Source organism: Colossoma macropomum, unplaced genomic scaffold, assembly GCF_904425465.1.
Source record: "Colossoma macropomum unplaced genomic scaffold, Colossoma_macropomum, whole genome shotgun sequence".
NCBI lineage: Eukaryota > Metazoa > Chordata > Actinopteri > Characiformes > Serrasalmidae > Colossoma > Colossoma macropomum.
The window spans coordinates 40,513,326-40,539,029 of NW_023494803.1; the positions used below are offsets into that span (position 1 = coordinate 40,513,326).

General features: G+C 39.1%; 1 protein-coding gene across 2 annotated transcripts in view; it reads left to right on the plus strand.

The window, feature by feature from the left end:
- Positions 1-25,704, plus strand: part of si:ch211-266o15.1 (zinc finger MYM-type protein 4) — a 62,896-nt gene that overhangs the window by 24,095 nt on the left and 13,097 nt on the right. The window contains exons 11-23 of one of the 2 annotated variants that reach the window (XR_005008514.1): positions 308-423; positions 1,845-2,207; positions 3,305-3,455; positions 3,615-3,787; positions 6,819-6,963; positions 8,074-8,190; positions 8,566-8,609; positions 8,697-8,841; positions 10,931-11,061; positions 13,181-13,316; positions 13,453-13,644; positions 15,695-15,759; positions 19,718-25,600. Coding sequence is in view for 1 of the 2 variants with exons in the window: in XM_036592621.1 (XP_036448514.1) it covers positions 308-423; positions 1,845-2,207; positions 3,305-3,455; positions 3,615-3,787; positions 6,819-6,963; positions 8,074-8,190; positions 8,566-8,609; positions 8,697-8,841; positions 10,931-11,061; positions 13,181-13,316; positions 13,453-13,644; positions 15,695-15,759 (1,778 nt within the window). In the remaining variant the exon portion in view is untranslated. The remainder of the gene's footprint in view (positions 1-307; positions 424-1,844; positions 2,208-3,304; positions 3,456-3,614; positions 3,788-6,818; positions 6,964-8,073; positions 8,191-8,565; positions 8,610-8,696; positions 8,842-10,930; positions 11,062-13,180; positions 13,317-13,452; positions 13,645-15,694; positions 15,760-19,717; positions 25,601-25,704) is intronic. The other variant, XM_036592621.1, reaches the window with a different exon arrangement.

Here is a 25,704-nt window from a genome sequence, read left to right on the forward strand (position 1 = left end):
ACTGAGGAGCACATTGCACATTGTTTCGTTGAGATTGCTTCATCCTAGCAAGAGTTATTACAGAATATTCGGGGCCTCTTTCGACTGAATCTCCCTGTACTTTGAATGCTACTCGGAAAGATTCACAGATTTTCAGTCTGGCACTACTGGAGTACAAGCAAATGAAACAAAATCATAATCATACCCATTGTCTGATTTCAAATACGAATTGTTGAATTTCACACTAAAAATAACTTGAAAAGTAACTTGAAATGTGTGTACAGATGTTTTCATCTTAACACTAATCACCATTGTGCTTTTTACACAGGTGCCTCATTCCCATGTACAAACTGCCAGAAGTTAGCTGTTCCTCAGTATCACCTGGCTATGCCTGATGGATCCATCCGCAACTTTTGTTCGTACGAGTGTGCTTGCAGATTCCAGGTATTTCGCATAAGCGCATTAGTGTCTACTGTACAACCAGTCATGTTAGGATCAAATATTTATTTATGCACACAAATTTAAAAGTTGTGTTAAAATGGCCAAAAAATGTGCCACAACGCTAAGAATTATAGATTATTATATAACAGTTAGTTCCGGCCATGCAAGCTGATTGGTTGAGAAGCGTTCTAACTGTGCTGTTATTTCGCCATAACATCACGTTTTTTCACAAACACTGAGACGCCGTTGCTAAGCAACGACTTTGGCCGTTTCAGGACATGTGAACGTTTTTACTTTCTTACTTTGCCACAAACAGAAAATGGACACTTTTAAGATCACATTTGACCGACAGCCGATTTGGTCAGACTCTGAAGATGAGACGACGCTAAATTCCCAAACTGTCATCACCACTGAGCAGCTTTTCAGTCGGCAGCTGTGACAGAAGAACAGCTGAAACAACCTGGAATCAGCCAGAAATGAACCCAACACCATTCGCCAAACTAAATGGGCTGTAAGATGCTTTACAGACTGGCTGGAACAAAACAACATTAATACTGATCTGGCAAAAGCTGACAAAACTGAGCTGAACTTGATATTGTGGCAGTTTTACGGCTCAGTCTGTACTTCAAAAGGCGAGGCTTACAGCAGACTGAGCAGCGAGTGAGTGGGGTTCATTACCTTGACGTAGCAACAAGCTGCTTGTTAAGGAGCTATAATTTGGTGAAGGAGCTGCGAACATTAAAACATATTAAACGCCGTGTTCACGGCCCAGTTTATTAATTTATTACTTTATTTATTTAACTGTTGTATAAAAGCGATAGAACACTCGAGGAGTGTGTTATCGCCAATAACATCACGGCTGTGATGATCTACGGAGACCAAATCACAGCTGGTGTTATTTTCGCAATTACACACTCCCTCTCGTGTTCTATTGCTTAATAAAGCAATGATATTACAGGCCGTATAGATAGGTAGAACTTTATTGATCCCAAAGGGAAATCGCAGTGTTACAGTAGCAAGACATATAATTGCACATAAACTTATATATATTAGGCAGAAATAAAAATAGGAATAAAAACAGACATAAATTAGATGTCAGTGAGTAAAGAGTAAACTATGAGAGAGTAGGAATAAAGTATATCTATTGCATATTTACATAGCATAGAAGACAGATTTGTTGTATTTACGTGAGAGCAGGTTTAGCACTAAGTGGTATGAGGTAGTTACAGCACAATGAGTATAGACATAACTAGGAGTAGCAGCAGTGTTTACAGTCAAAAGTGCGCATTGAGAGTGTCAATATATATAATATTATTCTCAAGTTAACATGCCCCAATTCAATATATATGATATATAGTGCAGCTCTTGAACGAATGCTGGTGAGGATTTGTGTGAAATTTGTGTGTTAATCTTTCTGCTTGTAGGAGAAGCTACAAAGGGCACCAACCCAAATGAATGGAGGTTCCGCAGTTGCTCCAAATACCACCCCAAATATGGGCCCTCGTGGACCCCAGTACTCCGTGTCATCTCGTCCCCCTGCACCTCTTAATGCTCCTAACCCTTCTGCTTCCTATATGGCCGCCTCGAGCCAGAATCCTCCATCTTTTGTGCCTACCTCAAATCAAAACCCCATTCCACCATATGTGCCAGCACCTGGACTGGCAAACCCACAGGACAGCCAGGATCAGCAGCCAGACGCTCCAGCCTCAGCACAAAGCACCATCAGGCTGACCTGCAAACAGTGCCAGAAGCAGTTCCGCTCCAAACCTGAGGTCCTGCAGTTTAAGGTAGGACTTGATCTGCTGGTACGTTTTGTGGTTTTCTGTGTTGGATGCTTATTTAAAAAGGCATACCTCATCAGTCCGACGCAGGGGGAACCCGGCTTGTTCGAAGCTCCATATACTGAGGGGCACGTTGTATGTTGTTTGGTTCAGATTGCTTCGTCCTAGCGAGAGTTATTACACAGTATTTGGGGCCTCTTTCGAGTGAATCCCCCTGTATGTATGTATGTGTTTATGTATATGTATATATACACACACATGGATGATTTTACATAATTTAAAAAGCTACTGTTTTCACTGTGTCACAATTTCATGAGGAATCTACCACTAGAAATGAGACAGTTTGACTCAAGAATTAGATCTTGTTTCATTAACTTGCATTGAAAGTTGAGAACACTTTTTTCCTCATTTCCTGCGTAGCCCTGTAAAGATATGTGTTTTGTTTTTTTTCCAGCGACGGTATTCATATATTTGCATATTCCAGATGCACTTATGTATGAATTAATTAATTAATATTGTGATTTATTTTTTCCTATTGTTTGTAGTGCTTTTGTTTCATATAGATCTCTTGTTTTACATATTCATTTGTAAAGCAAGTGCTATAAAGATATTATTATTATTATTATTATTATTTTTTATTTTATTTTTTTTTCTTCTTCTGCAGTAGTACCTATATTATGTCTGAAAATGCTCTTTCACTGGTTAAACTGATTTCCCTCAGGAAAATTCTTGCTTTTTAAACAAAATATAATTTAGTTTTAAGTTATTTATAGCTGTTTGATGTAGTATGTAAACACTTAAGTTTCAGAATGTACTGTCTATACAATCCATACGTAGAAACCCCTTTTTTTAGTTAATAACCAGCCATGTGGCAGTGCTATAGCAGTTCAGCCCTGCTTATAAGGAGTGTTCAGTCTGGTCCCAGTCTTAAAAACAGCCTGCTTATTTCTAAGGGATAAAAAGAGCTCGGAAAGCAGTCACAATAATTTACAGCTCTTTTTGGGAAGTAAAACTGCACTGATCTGAGTTTCATAGAAAAAATAAAGAAGATTGGCCCATAAAGTGGTCTCATTTTCCATTATATGCACGTGTCTTTGTTACAGAATCACGTTGGGCTTTTCTGCTCACGCTTGTGTTGTGACACGTACAAGAGGGAGAAGGACGTTAGAGCAGTGTGCGAGTACTGCAAAGAAGAAAAAGTGCTCAAGGACATCACTATGTACGAACATAAGCCACGGGCCTTTTGTTGCGAAGGTGAGTTCCACTTTTATGCATAGTTCTTATTATTTTCATTCTGTTTTCTTTCTCATTAAAGTTCTGACTGATTATTTATGCCAGTCTCAGTGTCCGGCTCTAGTTATACTCACTCAGCACTTTTTAATGTGTCTCCATGTCCTCTTTTCCCTGTAACAGGCTGCAAACTGCTCTTCAAGCATGACCTTTCCAAGCAGCATGGGAGCCAGTGCAGGATCTGTGCTTACTGCTGCAACATGACCCACAGCACCATCCAGAACCACTTTGGGGGCAAGCTGGAGGAGTTCTGCACTGAAGAGTGCATGTCTCTCTACACTGTTCTCTTCTATGAGGTGAGAGATGATTTGATTAAAACCAACCCTGATGCGGTTGCTCTGTTAGTGCGGTTTGTTAGAATAAATGAGAACGCTGCCTTTTAAGCTGTAGTGCGCCAGATAATTGGACCGAGACGCTCTGAGGAGGTCGATCTTGGTCTGCTTCCAAACAAGTCAAAATGAGCCAAAGACATCTAAATGAACCAAACACACAACGAACCATTGTCTCCTCTCTGCAGAACTTTTTTGTACATGCAGCAGACTATTTGAAACTGTTTTGACATTTGGGTGCTTTAATCATCGCTTCTTGAGCTCTGAATCAGTAATTATACAACAGAGTTTCGTTTTTCAAATGTGGCGCTTTGGTAATGAGAAGCTGTTATAAAATACTCTGTACAACCAAAAGACTGCCCACATCAAGTACACTGTATGGATAAAAGTATTGGGACACACCTCTTAATCATAAAATCAAGCACCTAGTCATGCAGTCTGCCTTTTTGTGAACATTTGTGAAATAATGGGTCGTTCTGAAAAGCTCACTGAATTCGGGTGTGGTACTGTAATAGAAAGCCATCAATAACTGCAGAGTTCAAACCTCTTCTGGCATCAACATCAGCACAAAACTGTGTGCTGGGAGCTTCATGGCAGGGTTTTCATGGCTGAGCAGCTGCATGCAAGCCTTACATCACCAAGCACAATGCCAAGCGTCTGATGGACTGGTGTAAAGCGCCACCACTGGACTCTGGAGCAGTGGAAACGTATTCTGTGGAGTGATGAATCAGCCTCTCTATCTGTCAGTCTGATGGACGAGTCTGGGTTTGGCGAATGCCAGGAGAACGTTACCTGCCTGACTGCACTGTGCCAGCTGTAAAGTTTGGTGGAGGAGGGATGATGATATGGGCCTGTTTTTCAGGGGTTGGTCTAGAACCCTTAGTTCCAGTGAAGGGAAATCTTAATGCTTCAGCACCAAGACATTTAGGACAGTTCTATACTTCCAACTTTGTGGTAGCAGTTTGGGGAAGAACCTTTTCTGTTCCAGCATGACTGAACCCCAGTGCACAAAGCAGCTCCATAAAGGCCTGACTGAGTGAGTTTGGTGTGGTAGAACTTGACTGGCCCTCACAGAGCCCTGACCTCAACCCCATCCAACACCTTTGGGATGAACTAGAACGGAGATTGTGAGCCAGACTCTCTGCCCAACGTAAGTGTCTGACCTCTTCTGGATGAATGGGCAAAAAGTTCCACAGACGCTCTCCAACATCTTGTAGAAGCTTCCCAGAAGAGTGGAAGCTGTTAGAGCTGCAAAGGGGGACCAACTCCATATTAATGCCTATGGATTTAGAATGGGATTCATAAAAGCGCCTGTAGTTGTAATGTGTAGGTGTCCCAGTACTCTTGTCTATGTAGTGTATATTATGCCTTAGTGCATTCACTAAGAGCCAGACCAGTTTAACCTTATCTAGATTACTGTACTAGTTCTGGCGCACTTCCATCAAAGTCCACTTAAATATCATTTGTATGCATCACATTGTCCAGCAACGCAGTAATGCAGTATAATGTGCAAAAGCTCGAAATCTCAGGATTCAATTCCCGCAAACCATTTTTTGATCCGTTTTTCACAGCAGTCACGATTGTCTCATTTGCAAAGCACCGACTGAGTAAACGCTAATATGTGTGTGTCCTCACCTTCAAAGCATCGCCATTCGCCTCAGAGACATAATAATCCAGAACATGTGGTCTGATAACACGGCAAGAGTCAGAGATCAGTTTAGAGATCTGTGAGTCAGGTAGATATATACTTATCCATTATAGCCTCTGTTACTAATTTAATGCATTTATTGCAATTATTAATTCATTTTTTCAGCTCGTTTTTTTTTAAATGTCTGCAAACAAGTCAAGTCAAATTTATTTGTATAGCGCTTTTTACAACTGATGTTGTCACAAAGCAGCTACAGAAATCCATTAAGGACAAAGTTTTAACATGAAATGTAAATCCTCCAGGTGAGCAAGCCAGGAAAAACTCCCTCAGAGCTGAGGAAGAAACCTTGGGAGGAACCAAGGCTCACAAGGGGGGACCCATCCTCCTCTGGTCAAACTAACTACAAAATTATTACACTACTAATATTAATAGTAGTAGTAATAGTTAGGAGTCCATGAAAACTTCAGTGTAGGGTGGGCAGCTAGTCCAAGGCAAGTTCAGAGCTCGACAGACAATCGTCCATCAAGACAATCATCCATCACGTGTTTGTGAGCACCTGCTGGAGTGGATTCATGGCTGTTTCTTCTCTTTAAATGACACAGAAAATTTACTTGCATTCCCCTTGTGTTTTTTTTGGTACTAAAGCATCCTTGTTATTTATAAATATAATGTATGTATGATAAACATGTTTCTGTAGTTATTGGCCAATAAGTCCCAACTATGGCCATAGATTCTGCAACAAAAACCTGCCACTGATAATTTACTAATTTACTAATGATCTTTCGTATTAGGAAAAACATTTATTTGTATAGTGCTTTTTACAACTAGTGTTGTCTCAAAGCAGCTTTACAGAAAAGCAGGTTATAGAAGGAAACAGTTTATGGTTATCAAAAGAAGAGTCCATGTATAGACGTAAGGAACTAAATCCGCGTCCAAGCCACCCATGAACAAGCCAGAGGCGACGGTGGCAAGGAAAAACTTCTTAGGAGTAAGAGGAAGAAACCTTAAGAGGAACCCAGGCTCAAGGGAGGAACCCATCCTCCTCTGGTCGACCCCGAATGAAGAGAGAATGACATCTAATGAGATTTTATGACAAGATACAACAAAGAAGCTTAGAGCTCGAACATCTTTGAGAAATATTCTGATAAATCCAGTAGGAAGTGATGTAAAGTTAGAACCATCTCATAGGTTCTCCGTCAAAGTGAGAGATGGGAACTAAAGGAACAGAAGAATTGCAAATGTGTTATTACAGTTTGTTGTGGTCCACTAAAGCAAATAAAACGTTTTAGACCTTTGTTGTGCTGCGGTTTGCTGTGCAAAATGTCATGTCCTCCTTGTTTGTATCAACAGATGGCAAAGTGCTATTGGTGTAAGACTCAGGGGACACTAAGTGAGAGCCTCAAGTGGGACGGAACAATAAAACACTTCTGCAACCTGCGCTGCGTGCTGCAGTTTTGCTCCAAGAGTGTTGTCCCAGACCAACCCAACAGCAACGGTACGTTTCTGAAACCAGCAATTTAGCTGTGTTCTTTTTCACTATAATCTCAGCCGTTGTTTTCTGAAGCCCTGCTGGAGTTGGATTAGTTTAATCAGTGGAGGTTCTCTCTTGTAATTCATCAAGATTGTATTTGTTGGTTGTTTAGGGATAAAATATCAGTGTATTTTCCCCAAATTCCCTCAAAGTCCAGTTTGAAAAGTCATGGCGCAGATATTCATGACAGCTTTACACCACAGGACACAGTAAATAACAGCACAGCCGGTTTTGTTAGTATTAGCCTGTTTATGTTCCATTAGCATGAGTTGGGTTGGAACAGAGCCTACTGTTACTGAGTGAAAGCATTCACTCCACACTTATTACTGTAAAAACTACACACACTGCAGATTCATACTGGATTAAAATCACTCCACAATTATTACTGTCAGACTGTAAAACTACACACACTGCAGATTCATACTGGATTATAATCACTCCACAATTATTACTGTCAGACTGTAAAACTAAACACTGCAGATTCATACTGGATTAAAATCACTCCACAATTATTACTGTCAGACTGTAAAACTACACACACTGCAGATTCATACTGGATTATAATCACTCCACAATTATTACTGTCAGACTGTAAAACTAAACACTGCAGATTCATACTGGATTAAAATCACTCCACAATTATTACTGTCAGACTGTAAAACTACACACACTGCAGATTCACACTGGATTAAATACATGGATCTTGTTGGAAACAGCGTAAATTGTAGTATATACCCAGGCAAATTGAAATCTTTTTATTTATTTATTTTTATAATTTTAAATTAGTACCCATAATTTCTTGAATTACTGTGAAGCATTATCTCCTGTCTGTAAAAGCACTTTCAGCTTCCACTGACATGAAAAGTGCTATGTAAATAAAGATTATTATTATTATTATTATTGTTAATTCTGCTCTGAAAGGGCTTTAAATCATCCTTCTGGCTTCAAACTGCAGCTGAAATAAATAAAGCAATACAGAATCAGTGAAACAGCTGGTTGCAGTGATTTGCACCAGTTCATGAATGAACGTTCAAGCAATTAATGAGTTTGTTTTTTTTTGCCTCATCACTACAGGTATCACCACTTCTGCCACTGCAGCCCAAGCGCCATTGTCTCTCTCTAAAGACATGCCTGTCATCGGTGGTGTTGTTTCACTGGCATCCGCGCTGGCTGGTAACACTGCTCTTACAGGTACCCTCAGCTCCAGTTAACGTTAACATGTAGAGATGGCACGATACCGATACTGAAGCCTTAAATATTGGGTGATACTGATAACAATCAATTTTTTTCTTTGTAAGTTACCAATTAGGCTACTGTTATCACAACCTACTAGACTCCGTTATATCGCTCTACAAACAGTTCTGTGATATTTCAGGCAAATTTGATTACAGGGATTTTTCTTTTTTTCTTCCGATATCCATTCAGCATTTTCCTCTGGTATTGGCCCAATATCAGTACTAGGTAAAAGGTTTGGTGCCATCTCTATTAATATGTGCGTCTACATTAATTAAAATCTGCAGTTTGGAAATAAAAAGCACCGCTGTAACCTGTAATTGTTATTTCTAGGAGCACTTCCTACCTCTAATGCCAGCTCGAAAATCATCGGTGATGTGAGTATGATGCCTTTTACGTGGGATTGGCTTTGCACCTGTACACTACGATGATGCTTTTGTAAACCCTTATTGTTTGTCTCCTAGGCCAGCACCCAGACAGATGCTGCAGTGAATGTTAGTCCTCATCAGCGACGGATGCTGAAGAACAAAGCTCTGATGTGCAAACCTATCATTGAAGAGCAGGGCGTCCAGTGTCAACTTGAGCCTCCAAAACCGCTGTTTGAGACAGGTTAAATTGTTTTCTGTATGTCTGTGGTTTATACTACATACTTCTGTGCTTTCTTGGCTCTAGCAGACCTGAGTTGTTATTAAAAGCTTCATAATAACTGGATAAGGGTCTGAAAAACACTGCCATACAGGCTTGTTTATTTATTTATTAATTGGTTTGACCGCGGACACATACCATATTTGCTAAGGGTGTGCAGGGTTAGTCATGCACCCAGCTGACCATTCGAGGTGTCAGTATTTGAGTACTGAAATCACTATTTGGGTATTTATTACAATTAGGGCTAAATTATTTTTATATTTAAATCCCAATTTGTAAAGTTGCAGTTTACTAGCTTAGGGGCTGGGCAGTATTGCAGTATATCATTATTGTGATAAATTATGTCACAATGATATACCGTATGCTTTTCTAAACATATCATTGATATTGTCAGTACTTCTAACACTGGGAACACTGACCCAACTGTGCGTTTCACTAAAAAGAGAGCAAAATTAGTCCTGTTTAACTGGATTTAGTAAAACATAATATGCCAAAAATGAATAACAACCATTGTGTTCACAGTTTATGGTAATTTTTACGTGTAGTACTACTGGTTCTTTTTTTTTTTACTGGATCTCAATTTATAGAAAATAACTATCTTTGGAAATCTCAATACAATAGTGCTCAGAAAAATCGCGATTATTAATTTTGCCCAAGTCTTTCACCCTAGTTATGATTCAAGTCAGGGGGACAACAATTCAACAATAACAATTCTGTGATTATTTTTTTTATTAATATTTTTTTAATTGATTTTTTTTTTAAATAGGCCTGTAAAAATCAGTTTTGCTCGTATTTTTTGAAAAATGTAGTAGGTATACAATTTGCTACTACGAAACACAAGTGAGCGTGTTGCGCTGTTAAAGGAGAAATCAGCAGGTTTTTTTTTTTTTTTGCATAATTTAATTATTGAGATGTGAATAAAGTCTTTCAGAGTGGTTTCCTGTGAAATGGTTCATTGGAGAGAACCTTACAGATTTTTTTCAGATGTCTCTTCGGATGTCTGGTTCCCATCGCCACCTCTGTGAACAATTCAGAAGTTTCTCTAGAACAGAAAATTTCACATCAAACCAAACTGAATCACTTGTTTATATTCAGTGTCCAATGTTAGAAACTGACAGGGACAATACAGGGTGATTCAAAAAGGTTCATCCGATTTCAAAATGATTTATTTCACTTGTAAATCATTACAGAACAATGTAGTGAACTGTAAATGGTGCAATTTACTGCGTTGTGAGCTTAACACAATGAGCAAATGAGCGTAAAGTTTATTATGTAATTTTAGTGCTCAGTATGAACCTCCTGCAGCTGTACGGACAACATCAACGCCACAGTCAAATTCATCCCATACTGGATTGGGCATGTCGGGTGTCGCTGCACTCACAGCTCTTTCAATGCGATTTCGGAGATCATCCACCACAGTTATGACGGATTCACTCTTATTGAAGTGGAGAACGCAGAACGCGTTCTGCTCAGGGGTCTCATCTCCTCTCAGACTGAAGGGAGCCATCTTCCACTGACAGTCAGAAACTCTATGACCCCCTCTTTCAATTGGATTGTGATTGGTTCCTCGGCGCCTCACAGTTGTAAAAATATGGCGCTTTGAAATCAGATGAATCTTTTGGAATCACCCTGGACTTCTCTGAAAATCTAACATGGTTCCTCGTCCTCATCGGCATCCAACATACCGGTTAGCTCATTTGTTCATCTGAATAGGCAGCCTCTGTTACTCATCAGACACGAAAACCTTCTGATTTTTTTTCAGCTGTTTCTGAATAATTAAACGTATATTCAGATTTTAGCCTCTTAACACCAGTGCTGTCATCTAAAATACAAGCCTTTAGCCCTTTTCTGCTCAGTTTTTTTTTATTCTGTTATTACTTTTTCCTTCACTGTAGTTAACTGAACATCTGTTCGTTAACTCTAACAGATACAGATATCAAAATTAGTTGAAATGTACATCCCATATATATAGTGTGTGTGTGTGTGTGGTGTGTGTGTATATACGTATATGTATGTATCTTGACATGCTCTGTCTTTCTTCCTTTTTCCCCAGTGGTTGATGAAAATGGAGAGAAAGTGAAGCTGGTGCCGGTGCCTGTGCCGATTCCAATGCCTGTGTACATTCCTGTGCCCATGCACTTGTACACTCAGTTCACACCAGTGCCCCTAGGACTTCCTCTGCCTGTAGGTCCTTTCACCTCCACTCAGTTTCTGTTATGCTCATACTTCGATAGCTTTTCCTTTGCATGCAGCGCATAGGGCTCTAACAAATTAACAGAACTTTTTTGCAGACCTTGTTTCTCAAAAATGACAGGTTTTGGAAAAAGTAAAATAATTTTAACAGAATCGTAGCTTAGCCCTCTGCACATAGTAAATAAACTTAAAGGGGCACCGTGTCTGAAATGAAAAATTTGCTCTGTTGTAAGCGTGCCTACTCGCCTCCTACAGCGGTGCTGCAGTCTCTCTAGCAATTTTTCTATGGTTTTAAAGTAGGGTTGGACGATATGAAAGATATTATATAATGTCATAATGCTACAACACTACTTTTTTTCCTGAAGTTGAAGAAGTTAAAGTAGAACCCGTAGTACCACTTTTTTTTTAACAGAAAAAATCAATACAATAGGGGTCTGATGATAGTCAATACTGGGATCACGTTTCAATATTCTCACAGTATATTGAATGATGTGTTGTCGCACATTCTCAGTGATCCATTAAACGTCTCCATGATGCACATTATTATTTAACATTTCACATTCTGCACTAAATCTAATTAGTCAATTAACAGGGCTGGATTATTCTGTCCGTATAATGAAACATATAGTTTGTTATAGAGAGAGCATAAAGCAGATGTTCCTTAAGCGCTGTAAACATCCACAATACGCTCAGAAAAGCCAGTTTTAACATGATGGTACATAATTTATCACAGTACCTATGGATATATTATACTAGTGGTTATATTGCCCACCCCTAGTTTAAAGACTAGAAAAACCCTCTTCTGATGATACTTGAGGGTTGGCTGTTTTAAAAGTTTTTTCAGAACACATCTGTATTCATTAACGGCTATATTAGTGGCTACACTGTCAGTTGGAATGCATGCTGGATATTGTGTTGAAATTTAACCTTACTGCCTGTAGATAAGTTAGACCAATCACTGGCAACCAAACCTATGTTGTGTTGTGACATCACAACCACAACTTACTAGCATTCTTGCACACTACATTGAGGGATCAAGCCTCAAGCCAGATAAGGTGGATATTCTGGCCTTTCTGGCCAAAAAAAACAGGCCTGAACCTTAATTTATAGAAAATAATCACAGTTTAAATCGTAGTTGCAATATTAGTCTGAAAAATTGCAATTAGTTCTGTTTCCCAAATCGTTCAGCCCTACAGAATACAGCTGAACAAATTACATGTGGTGTGAGGGGAAAAAAGGGTACTGTTCAGGCCTGTTTTTGTTTTCCAAGGAGCAAACAATGTAAATGTACACTCAAAGATAAAACATTGGTCTTAAGGTCCAGTTATGTATATTAAATCATTTTTAAAGGTACATTACAGCCCCTTTTTATGGAAAGGTACATATTTGTACCCTCTCATAATGTTTTAAAGGTATGAAGTCAGTGCAAGTTAAACAATATAATTGCAAGGGAATATGGTACGATCCTGTTCTTTGACTAAAGGTACTGAAGATCTGCCACCCCAGTGAAAATTTAGTACCTTTTTTCTGAGAGTGTGCCAGAGTATGAGAGAGTATGCCAGTTTTAGTCTTGATTGTCCCTTCAATGGTTAGACGTAAGCATTGAACTTGCACTGTTGATATCGGGCTTAATACACTGTCTTAATTAAAATCCATATTTTTCTCGAAATAGTTCAAAATGTATTTTTACGATACATAAAGAAGAAATATATGTAACTATAAATATAGAAAACTTAATGCTGGCGGTCTAGCGTTCTTCTATATTATACAACACCACATCGAGATGCCATAGTGGAGATTTTTTTTTATTGAATACTTTGTTCATCCAAAATGTCAAATCACATCCGTACAGCATTTTGCAAAGCTCTTCTTAATACGTACCCTGCCTGAATTCTGAATTTCACAACTGTAAATGACGTGAAGGGAGAGAGATGCTTAATTTTTCATTTTATTTGTGTATAATTTTTTAAAAATGTTTTAAAAGTACTGACGTGATTTAACATTCACATATCCAGCATTCATTGGCTTACATTGGTTTTCGTGGCTGTTAATTTGTTAGGACCCCAGTTTTGTTGGCTGAGCTATCTTGTCTTGTACTGTCTTGCTCCAGGTACCCGTGCCACTGGTCATGCCAGCTTCCCCGGAGTCCACACAGGACAGTGTCACTAAAGGCAGCATGCCCTCTCAGAGCTCAGTGGAGGACGAAGAGGCAGAAAAGAGTAAAGACAGGCCGGTGTCCCATGGTGGTATGTGAATAATCACTTCATTTATGTTTATATATAAATATATAATACGTGTGTGTGTGTGTGTGTGTGTGTGTGTATATATACACACACACACTTGGTTTATGCTAGGATTAATTTAGAATTTTTTCATGTTCAGACCAGGGCAGTACTTACAGTGGGGACCTGGAGTCGGAGGCTAGGTCTACACCCTTCAGTTGGGCAGATGCTGAGGATTCTTCACAACATCATAAGCCATCAGTCCCTTCATCTCAGATAGAGAGACCAGCCAGTTCTCCCACTGCATCCACATCACCCAGCCCACTAGATTTGGAAAAGGACTTTCCTGTTGGTAAGCAATCCTCTATCCAGGTCAGAGCGCAAACACAAAAACCCACAAAGTGCTCTTAGGCTATGTTTACACAGCAGGTAAAAATGGCCCAAATCTGATTTTCTCACCAAATCTTGTTCACAATATCTTTTAAATGTGATCTGTATGGGACATTAGTCTGAACAGATCAGCTCCTAAACTAAGCCGCATGAGCAAAAGAACAATGTTTCACGCTGCTTCACGGCTCATCCAGAGGTAAACGATCATGACCCCCAATGAATGCCAGTCACTGCTGGAGGTTCAGCTTCATTTTCACCAGCATCATAGGAGCCATCATGAAGCTTCATTGACAGACAGCTGGGCTCATCACCCAGAATGTGTTCGAGCCGTAAAAAGGGCGCGGTCACTTCTTCGGTTCGCGTCCTCGGATTCTTTAAACTTTGCTTTCAGACTTTTTACTGTCTGAAAGGCAGAGTGTTTCGTTCTCCTACGACCGCGTTCGGCCGTTTCTTTCTAAATTTCTTCCAACACGGAGGTGTTTTGGTTAAGTCTCTTCTATTTTTTTGGTACAGAAACATCATCCTAAATGTTTGAGGTCTCAGCAGCGTGAAGTTATGATGAATCTTAAGTTGGATTGACGTAAAAGTTGCATAAATTCCGATCTGGTTGTTCAGACTGAGTCGCATTGCTGCGTATCAGATACACATACAGATCACATATCAGTATCGGATTTCAGTACCACACATGAAAGCGTCTCAAATCAGAATTGTAAATGTCAGATTGTGTGTTTATCTGTTCACACTGACACACAGACACACATCTGTGTCACATACGGAGAAAAATATCGGATTTGGGCCACTTTTACCTGCTGTGTGAACAAAGCCTTAGTTACTAGTAGAGCCTGCCCGGTATATGAGTTAACTGGTGTTTAAACTTGATCTTCCAACAATAGGACAGATGTTCAGGCAGTTGTACCACTGGGAAACCCCATGTGAAGAGCTGCTTCCTGTTTAACTATAACACAACAATACTGACTGAAGTGGAGAATCTGCACACAAAATAACATTTTAACATAACAAAAACATGTGAAAAGTGTCCTGACCTTTAGCATGAGAATAACTTTATAATTAGGGATGCAGAATAATATGGGTATCATATTAATATCAGCAGATATTTGCTTTAAAAAAATTCTTAGCATTGAACAAATGTTTAGATTTGAGTGATATTTCTGACCAATACTTGGTAATGTATTTATTACCAATTAGTAAAAACATTACTCCTGAAGAGAGAATGTTTAACTGGCGCTGGGACACTGTGCTGAAATATCTGAATTATATTTATTTTATTTATTTATTTTTTTTTGGAGCCATAATAATCAGTAAAGCACAACTCAACTAATGCTATTGGAGTATAAAATTTAATTATGAAACATACAAATGTATATAAAATCATATTGTCCGATATCAAATATCTGAATGTTAAGGCCCTTAATTTCATGTTGGTCGAGCCAAAGCTGACCTGCACTGATTTAAATTTTAAACCCTACATAGATGGACATCCGCCAGAATCTTGTCTGTACATTTTGAAAAAATGTATAAATTGAAAAAGAAAAATAAATCTCTATTACTATAACATAATAATTTTGAAAGATTAAATACATTCATTAATGAGTGACGAGCATATAATGTAATTAATTGAAAAATTATTCATTTGTTTAGCATAAACTTCACTGAATAATTCATGAAATCATCTGTAAATCATGAATGTAAAATGTATAAATAAAAAAGAACAGAATCTCCATTACTATTACGTAATAATTTTAAAAGATTAATTAGATTCATTAATGTGTAACAAGCATATAATGAATTGAAAAATTACTGTGGTGTTTAGTGTAAACATGTGAGTAATTTCACAAAATCATGACTTATCAATCATTTAAGATGCCATAAATATGTCCACTGGTGCTACGAATACTTTATTGTACATGTAGTTCATGTGCAGCATTATCAGATATTTATTATAATAGCCTTGCAAGTAATTTTGTTTATTTTTTACAATGTAATTTTAACAGCCTCGAATGATTATGGATCCTCAAAGGAGCAGAAGTCACCAAAGCGCCGCAAGAGAGGAAAGCGGGTATGTCTAGATGTAATAGGATTTTAGGCTTTATTCAGGTTTATTGCAGTATAAGATGTTTTACCTGTACAACCTTTTGATGTGTAGCGTGCTGTTGACAGGTTTTTATTTATTTATTTATTTATTTTTTTTTTGGTCAGGCAATTTTCTCAAATTGTTTTCTTTCTTTTTGAGAAATATAAGATTTCGCTGCTGTCGGAACAAAACCTTGTGTCTCCAAAATGGTAACTTTACAGGAGAGAGAAAAAACATACTTTACTTTTAATGTAAGTCAATGGGACCAGACTTTTTTCAAGTTATTTTGGGCCGTTTCTTTTGGTCCAATGATCATGAAATTTACACACAGTGTAAAGGCCAATATCCATTTTCAAATTATGTCAAAAACTGAAAAACGACAAAAATGGAGATACAAGGTTTATACTTGAAACCACAGCAGTTCCATCTTAGCGCTACTTGCAGACCTCGTGACACCACAGTTTTGCCTTAGAGTAGATGTTCAGCAGGTGTGAAACTCTGGGGTACTGGTGTTAATCTTTTTAATGTGGTTGAAAAAAAAAAAAACTTACAATGTGACTCACAGCCAAAACTGTTAACAGTCTTTAGCACAAAGTGTAGAATAAACCTGTGTTGAGGTTTCCTGGACAATCTGTCCAGTAATAATAGATCATGTTGATCTGTTAATGTGCTGGTGCATCAGTGTTAATAGACGCTAATGTGTCACTCCTTGGATCCCACATTAGCATAAGACAAACATATCGCTGTTGTCGGAAGAAAACCTTGTATCTCCAAAATGACAACTTTACAGGAGAAGGAAAAAAACCTACTGTACTTTTAATGTAAGTCAGTGGAACCAGAATTTTTCCAAGTCGTTTTGGGCCGTTTCTTTTAGTACATTCTTCATAAAATTAACATAAAGTGTAAAGGGTAACAGGCATTTTTAAGTTGTCAAAAACTGAAACGACAAAAATGGAGATGAGGTTTTCTTCCGACAGCAGCGATATTCTTTTAAAATGTAAAAATTGTTAGTTGACTCAGTTCTGAGCTCGCCAAAAGAATTTTTTTTTATTGAATATTCAACATTTTTGTACTCTAAGTTGGAACTATTGTACACATTCTTTATAAGTGGTTCTATAACACATTGTCATTGCTGTCGGGACAAAACCTTGTTAAATGTATTGATTTATTTATTGATTTATTTACATTCTATCATGTTTTTCCATTTTCTTTTTTCTCTTCTTTTTAACATATTTTGTGTGAAGATTTCATAATGAATGGACCTTCTTATCTAAACTGTATTTTGGAAACACAAGGCTTTGTTCTGACAAAAATGTATATATCGCTGTTGTCGGAAGAAAACCTCGCATCTCCAAAATGGTGACTTTACAGGAGAAGAAAGAAACCTACTTTACTTTTAATGTAAGTCAGTGAAACCAGACTTGGGTCATTTCTTTTGGTCCATTCGGCATGAAATTTACACAATATAAAAGCCAACAAGCATTTTCAAACTATGTCAAAAACGAAAGGAAAAAAATGGAGATACGAGGTTTTCTTCCGACAGCAGTGATATATGGTTATATATAACAACGTAATGTTGTGAGTACATTTCACTTGCCTATTGCACATGATCCTAAAACTAGGTGTCTTGTAAGGCTGGGGAAAGCTAGCCGCTCATAGGGCTGGTTATGTATTAATGCATATATAAATTTGCGTTTAAAAAAATTACAAATAAAACTTAATGTTAGTTTGAGTTTTCCTAAAGCCATTTTGTACCGACTTGGCCTAATCTGCGTATACAAAATATGCATATGATTATATGTCTAAAATATCCTTAAACATACTGTTCCAAAAGAGTTCAAAGCAATGAAAGTTGCGAACAACGGTATGAACGCAGTTCAGCTTCGTCTGTTTATGCTTTGTTGTTGCAGTACTAAACTTAAGATACACTGTATATTAAAGTATTAGATGGATAATATTGCCAAAAGCTTCACACAAACCATATTGCTGAGGACGGTACCCTGCTCCAGTTTTTTACTGCAAGGACTCATTATCAACCGAAGGTAAGTTGGACTCCACATTTTGTAATTGTCTGTCTTGTATTTTTGTGTATTTTTTAACTCTTAGTGTCTCAGGGCCTGTCCCAAAGTCCGCAGTTGACGTCTATAGAAAGACTATTGAAGTACTTCTTAAGTGCACAAGTGTGTATTTTTAACTAGAAATTAATTTTGTGCTATTTGAATAGTTAGTGTAACACTGCTAGCTAGTTTGCTGTCTTGTTTTATGCATTAAATATTCCATTTTAAATATTAATCAAGTAGTAAGCGGTGTTGGAAGAATAAAACGTAATTTACCCAGTTTACCCCATTTACCCTGTTGTGCACACTACGTACCTAAATCATCACATACTTGCCTCAAACCATGTGGGGTCTTCAGTAATCTCCAACAGACTACTTGTTGTTGTTTCTGGCACTGAATGATGTGCTGTTTTCTAAATAAAATTACAATTCAGACAATTAAAAAATGTTCAAACATCACGAATGAAGTCAATTTGACAGTGTTTAAACTCTGAACACGACAATGCCTCAGTTGTAAAATGTGCAAAGCCATACTAAAAGCAAAGGTCTGGGCATCCATGGATAAATTACTTGTTTTGTTGGTTTAATAAGAGAATCCAACATACAATGTGGCTTTTGCAAAATCTGTGGCACATATATCTATATAGAAACCCAGCGAATAAAGTGTTGTGCATTAACATTTGTTGTGTAATAGAACGTTCCATGTAGAGGATGGGTTGACTTATTTTCACTTAGAAAATCGACAAAACGTGTTATTTGACCAGGGGTGTTCAAACTTTTGCTAATTGGAAAGCTCATGAATGCACATCAGAGTGTGGACTTTGGGACAAGCCAACAGATTTTTCTGCATTTTGTTCTGGATTTTCTTGAGCATAGATAGTGAATGGTGTGCTTTGTCATTAAAGTATACTTGTGTAATGTGTAAGAATTGTTTTATGATTTTACCCAGAAAGGCAGTAATTTTGGTTTTACTTCATGCTGCAGCACAGTCCTGTGTCATAGCATTAGACTGTATCCCAACAGTACAAAGGTTAATTTTATATTAAAGTTTCTGTATCTTTAGAAATATTCAAGACCTAAATTTAGTCAGTTCTTGACATAATCAGTTGCAAAGGCTTTGTCATTCGTCTGTTTTTCCTCATTCATTTCTGCAGTTGAGTGATGAAAAGATATAATAGGCCTACACAATCTCACCAGTAAGGTCTCTGTGTATATATATATATACATTTTTTCTGCCCTTGTTCGCAACTGGTTTCATAAACTTGAGCTACTTTGCTGAAGTAATTGCTTGAACATGTGTTCAAAAATGTAAAGTAGTATTTGAGTTTTGCGACTGAAATTCTGTTTCACTGCCAAACCAAATGCCTCATCTTTTATTAATAAAACAACATAGATCCAAAACCGATTGATGCCATCCAAAAGTAAATTGCTGCTTCATTCTCTAACTTTCGTGAAAGCTATGAATGTCTTGGGCCAGACTGATTTCTCAAATGAGCCTCGATGCTTGTTTCATGCTTCCTCAGCGGAACATATCAGAACACGCTTTTTTGCAAATTTATGCTGTTTATTTGATGTAGGTGGCTATTTTTCACATTGCTTTTTTTGGAATTGCACACCAATACTCCCAAATTAGACATGCTCTAAAAAACATATGAACGCCTGGGATATTTTCTACTTTTGGGCTAAGCATGTTCTAAAGTAGGTTTTGTAGTTTAACAAAGAGTCTGTACCTCAGGGGGTTTTGTTTTTTTGTTTTTGTATTTGTTTCCCTTTGTCATCTAACATAAGCTGTTACGTTCTGATGGACATCATAGATAGATGCTATTAAATTCTTTTGTCTATTTAATATAGGGTATTCAGACTCAATGCTCAAGTTGTTTGTTCAGGCTACTGTTGTGGAAAAACTGAAGAAAAAACCGGATACAGAACCAAATTGCACACAGTCTTTCTCAGACACTGATTTAGGACAGTCAAGCATGGAAACATGTCAAACTGAGACACTGGATGCAAATACTTCGAGTAACTTGGAGTATATTCTAACCGGTGATGAGCAGGTTGAACCACAGATGAATTGTAAATCTGGCCCACAGCTTAGGTCATCATCTCGGTCAAGGTCATCTTCAAGGCCAAATTTGAAACCATATGAAATGGTTGGCAATCAGAAATCACGCACCAAAAGGCAATTCTGTATTTACTGTAAAGAGCCCAATGCCAAAATAGCAAGACATTTAGAATGCAAACACGCAACGGAAACAGATGTTGCACATGCCCTCCGTTTTCCAAAGGGATCTAGAAAAAGACATCTTTTACTTGAACGGCTTTGCAGAAAAGGCAATTATCAGGGTAATATCGAAGGTCTTCGGAATGGAAATAAAGAAATTGTTCCTAAAACCCAAACAAAAGGCAACAATTCCATGATGGAACTTTCGCCATGCCAATACTGCCTGGCTTTCTATCGCCGACGTGCCTTGACAAAACATGAACGCTCATGCAAGATGAAGATGAATTTGCGGTCCTGTTCAAATTTTTTGCAACAACCGGATACTAAGTGCTCCTCTCAGTCTGGTTTGGAGTCTAGTATTGAACCTACATCTGAACTGAGCTCCCAACCCCTTGCCACATTAAGCCCGGTTCGAGTGCCAAATCAGAGTTCCAGTCCTGAACCCAGACCACAACCTAATCTTGACTCCAGCTCCCAACCCAGTATCAGTTTCTGCCCTAAATCCGTCACTCAACCCAATATTGAAATCTTCTCTATGCCAAGTACTCAGGTCAGTTCTGAACTCCTTAAAACACCCAGCCTTGAATCATGTGACAGGACTTCTCTCGGATTTGATCCACAACTTGGCCAGCCTTGTGCTGAATCCCTCTATCCACCTATTTCTGATCTTGGTCAACCACTTAGCCCTGAATCATGCCATGAACCTAGTTTGGAGTCTAGTCCTGAAATAAGCCTTCAAACTACTGAATTCTCTAATCAGGTCACTGATAGATCCAGTCTTCAGAAAAGTCCATTTCCTAGTCCTGAATCTCCTGACCCTATCCCACAGCCTGATAAACCACATTTGGAATCCCCTGCAAGATCTGATCCAGATCTTGGACTGCCACTATCTCTGGATTCATGTCTTCAGCTCACTTTTAATTCAAGTCCAGAACCTAGCCCTCAGTCTCATTTTGAATCCTGTCTTCAATTCATGGAGACATGCAGTCCAGAAACAGATTATCCCAATTCTTGCCAACAAACTAGCCTCAGAATCAGTCCTGAACCAAGCCCACAAACAAAGCAGGCAAGTTTTGAGTCATGCCTTCCATCCAGTGTGAAGTCCAGCTCTGAATTTAGCCCACTAATTCAGCCTGAACCAGGTCCTAGCTCTCAGCCTAATCTTGAAACAGATTCCTTGTCTGCTCCTGAAATATGCCACAACCCCAATGCTGAGTTGCATCCACAACTTACTCTTGAGTCCCGTGAGATGGGATGCAGTGTGAAATCAAGTCCTCAGCCCAGTCCAAAACCAAATACTGAACTTTGTCACCGTCCCGCAGTAAGACGCAAATATAACCGACGGACAAGTTTATCATGTTCAACGTACAACCTGAGATCCAAGACATCAGTGGTGCCCAAAGTCAGCCCATATATTGATAAAAATGGGAACAATGAACAAAAGCTGGATGCAAATGTCTCAAGTGCATCTGAAAAGAATCCGATTTATGAAAAACAGTCTACTTTTAACATGGATTCAGTTGGCAAGTCGGATGGAATGAGACAGTTGGATAAGAGTGGTGATGTCTCTTCAACTCTGAACTCATGTTGCCGGAACAACAGTTCCAAGTCTGGGATGAAATCATCCACAGAGATCAGAACAAAGACTGTATCAACCTCAAGTCCAGTGTCCACTCAAAGTTGCAGCATAACCTGTACTACTTCAAGTTCAGTGCCATCTCAGCAGTTAACTTTAAATAATAAAACACTTGGTGGTCACAAATTATTGAGCAAACAACAGTTCTGTGTCTACTGTAAGAATCCCTACACCAAAATAGCACGGCATCTGAGGCATCAACATGCACATGAAAAAGATGTAGCACATGCCCTGAGTTTTCCTAAGGGGTCTAAAAAAAGGCTTCTTTTGCTTGAACGACTGTGCAAAAAAGGCAATTATCAGCATAATATTGAAGTTATTCGGAATGGAAATGGAGAAATTGTTCCTAAAATCAGAAGAAAAGGGAATCATTCCATGATGGAGTATTTGCCCTGCCAGTACTGCCTGGCTTTCTATCTCCGACGTGCCTTGTTAAAACATGAGCGCTCATGCAAGATGAAGATGAATTTGCAGTCGTGTTCAAATTTTTTGCAACCACAGGATGCCAAGTGCCACTCTCAATCTGATGTGGAGTCCAAGATTGAACCTACATCTGAACTGACCTCACAACCCCTTGCTAGATTAAGCCCACTTCATTTGCTAAATCCAAGGTGCAGTCCAGAACCTAGACCACATCCTAATCTTGACTCTAGCCCCCAAACTAGTATCAATTTCTGTCCTGATTCAATCTCGCAACCCAGTCTTGAATCCTCCTCTATGCCAGATGCTCAGTCTAGTTCTGAACTCCTAAAACAACCCAGTCTTGAATCTTGTGACAGGACTGGTCTCGGATCTGATCTTGGACAAGGTGAACGATTTGATCAGCCTTGTGCTGAGTTGTTCAGTCCACTCAACTCTGATCTTGGTCACCCTTTAAGTCCTGAAACAAGCCTTCACACTAGTATTGAATTCTCCTGTCAGGCTACTGACCAATGCAGTCTTCTAAAAAGTAACTTTCCTAGTCCTGAATCTTTCTGTCAAACTACCAGCGGAACAGTTCCTGAACCCATCCCACAGCCGAATAAACCATGTTTGGAATCCTCAGTGAAATCTGATCCAGATCTTGGGCTCCCACTGTCTCTGGATTCTTGTCATCAACCCACGTTTAGTTCTAGTCCAGAACATAGCCCTCAGTCTAGTTTTGAATCCTGTCTTCAATTCATGGAAAGTTGCAGTACTGAAACAGATTACCCCAATTCTTGCCAACAAACCTGCCTCAGAATCAGCCCCAAACCAAGCCCACGACAAATCAGACAAGTTTTGAATCATGCCCTACATCCAGTCTGAGGTCCAGCTCTGAACTCAGCCCACTACTTTGTCCTGAATTTATTCCTTGCTCTCAGCCAAGTCTTGACTCGTGCCTTCAGGCAGTTGTACAAGCCACTTCTGAAACGGATCCGTTGCCTACTCCTGAATCTTGCCACCGCCCCAGTGTTGAGTGGAACCCGCAATCTTCGCCTGAATCCCATCTCAGAAGCAGTAAGTCAAGTCTACAGACCAACCCAAAACCTAATTCTGATCTCTACAACCAACTCAGTCCGAGTTGCAGGTATAAACAACATGCAAGTTTGAGATCATGTTCAGCATACAACCTGAGATCTAAGTTATCACCCATGCCCAAAGTCAGCCCATATATTGATAGAAGTGCTAAAAGTGAACATGAGCTGGACTCGGAGATCTCAAGTGGATCTGATTTTGGTCCGACTCATGATGAACAATCCACTTGTATCACGGATGGCAATTTAGATGTAATGAGTCAGTTGGCTGAGAATTTTGATCTCAAATCAACTCTGAGCTCATCATCTTGCCAGAACCGCAGTTCCTATTCTGAGATTGGGCCAACCACAGAGAACAGAACAAAAGCTGAGTCACCCTCAAGTCCAGTGTCCACTCAAAGTTCAAAAAGCCAGAATCTCATGTCAGATTTATTGCTCAGTCCAAGTCTTAATGCAAATGATGAAAGTGTGGACAATAATGAATATGAGCAGAGCACATTCATAGAAAATGAGTCAGAGTTTCATCTAGCTGAGAATAAGACTTTCACTTCCAGCCATAGTGCTGAAGAGCCTTTGAAGAGCCCTGCTGCAGCATCTCGGTGCAGATCAACAAAGAACATCAAGATCAAGTCCAAGTTTACCTCGTTTTCTTGCCTAAAAGCCACCACTCGGACTAAGGTCTCTTCTCCAAAGTCAAAGGTATCTTCTAAGTCAAGAGTAAAAGGTGGTAAAAAGGTAAAAACAGTTGGTGCCCAGAGACTGTATGGCAGAAAGCAGTTCTGTGTTTACTGTAAAAGACCCGTCACCAAAATAGCAAGGCACTTGGAAATGAGACATGCAAAAGAAAAGGACGTAGCACATGCCCTCAGCTTTCCAAAAGGATCCAAAACAAGACACCTCTTACTTCAACAGCTCCGCAATAAAGGCAATTACCAGCATAACATTAAAGTTCTTCAAAATGGAAACGGGGAAATAATCCCACTGAAGCGAACAAAAAAGAACACTTCGTCAAATGACTATAAATCTTGTCCTGATTGCCTGGGTTTTTTTCTTAAGAGTGAGTCGTGTCGGCACCAGCGGTCATGCAAAATGAAGAAGGATAAAAACTCTCACCGGAAATGGACTCGGTCAGCTTCAAATAAGACCTTTGCGTTACATGACTGTCTTTCTGAGGCCTGCCGGGATATTGTCCGCTCTATGAGAGATGATGACATCTCGAAACAATTGAGAAATGATGAATTGATCTGCAAATTTGGCAACAGTCTTTGTGAAAAGCGTGTGAATCTTAAGCCACAGCACAGTTACGTATCACAAAAGATGAGAGAACTAGGTAGATTTATGTTAGCTGTGAAGGAGCTGGATCCGAGTGTTGAGCATCTGCATCAAGTATGCACTGAATCCAGGTTTGATTTGGCTTTGGAGGCTGCAAAGAAGCTTGGGTGTTTTGATCAGCACTCTAATCAATTCAAAACTTCAGCGATTGCCTCGAAACTGGGTTATTCCTTGAAACAGGCCACTGAAATAGCATTGGGAGAGAATATTATGGGAGATGAAGCTACAGCCCAAGCCAAAAAGTTCATCGAGCTCCTTGAAACGGACTGGGTTACATACATAGCCTCGCATTCTTGCAACGTACAAAGCCCTGTTAGACAGAGCCTGGAGGATGTTGCAGCTCTTACGGACGATGTCATCAAAATGCAGGACTTTCTTAGACGTGCTGAGGAGCAGGCCAAAAGGGAACTGATGGAAAACCCTAATCGCAAAGCATGGAAGAATCTGCGCAACAGTCTTCTTGGCACAGTTGCTCTGTTTAATAGAGGACGGAAAAACGCAGTGGATAAAATGCTTCTCAAACACTACTTAGAGAGAACTAAAGAACCTTACAGTGGAGACAAGTGTGAGTTCCTATCAAAGGTGCAGCAGAGTCTTAATCATAAGCTGATCAAAATTGAAAGCGTTTGTAAAGATGGGAGTATGTGTCCCGTTTTACTGACTGAAAGAATGGAGTCATCCTTGGACATCCTGACTAAGTACCGTGAGCATGTAGGTGTCCCTGCGGACAATCATTACATGTTTGCTCGAATGGAAGCTTCTACTCACGTAAGAGCCACTGACTTCCTGAAAGATCTTGCCCAGAGTTGTGGTGCAGACAAGCCCGAAAGTTTTACTTCTATACGTACACATAAGTGTGTAGCCACTATATTCCAAATACTAAGCCTTAATGACAGTGAAATGCACCATGTAGCTGAGCTTGTGGGTGGTGGCAGCTTTAACTGGGAAAAACTGAATGAAAATCCCCTGCAGTTGGCAGAAATCTGCAACCTGCTTCTTAAAATGGACCAAGAAGCTGTTCCACACAGAGAAAATTCTCATGAGACAGGCAAAGTGACACCTTCAGCCAAAGAGACTGATGAAGGTATTTACATCTTTTTTTTTCATGCACATTCTTCAGACATTCATTAATTTGATCATCAAAAGAGTTGGACACCTCAATATTAAACTGTTTAAATTTTTATTATT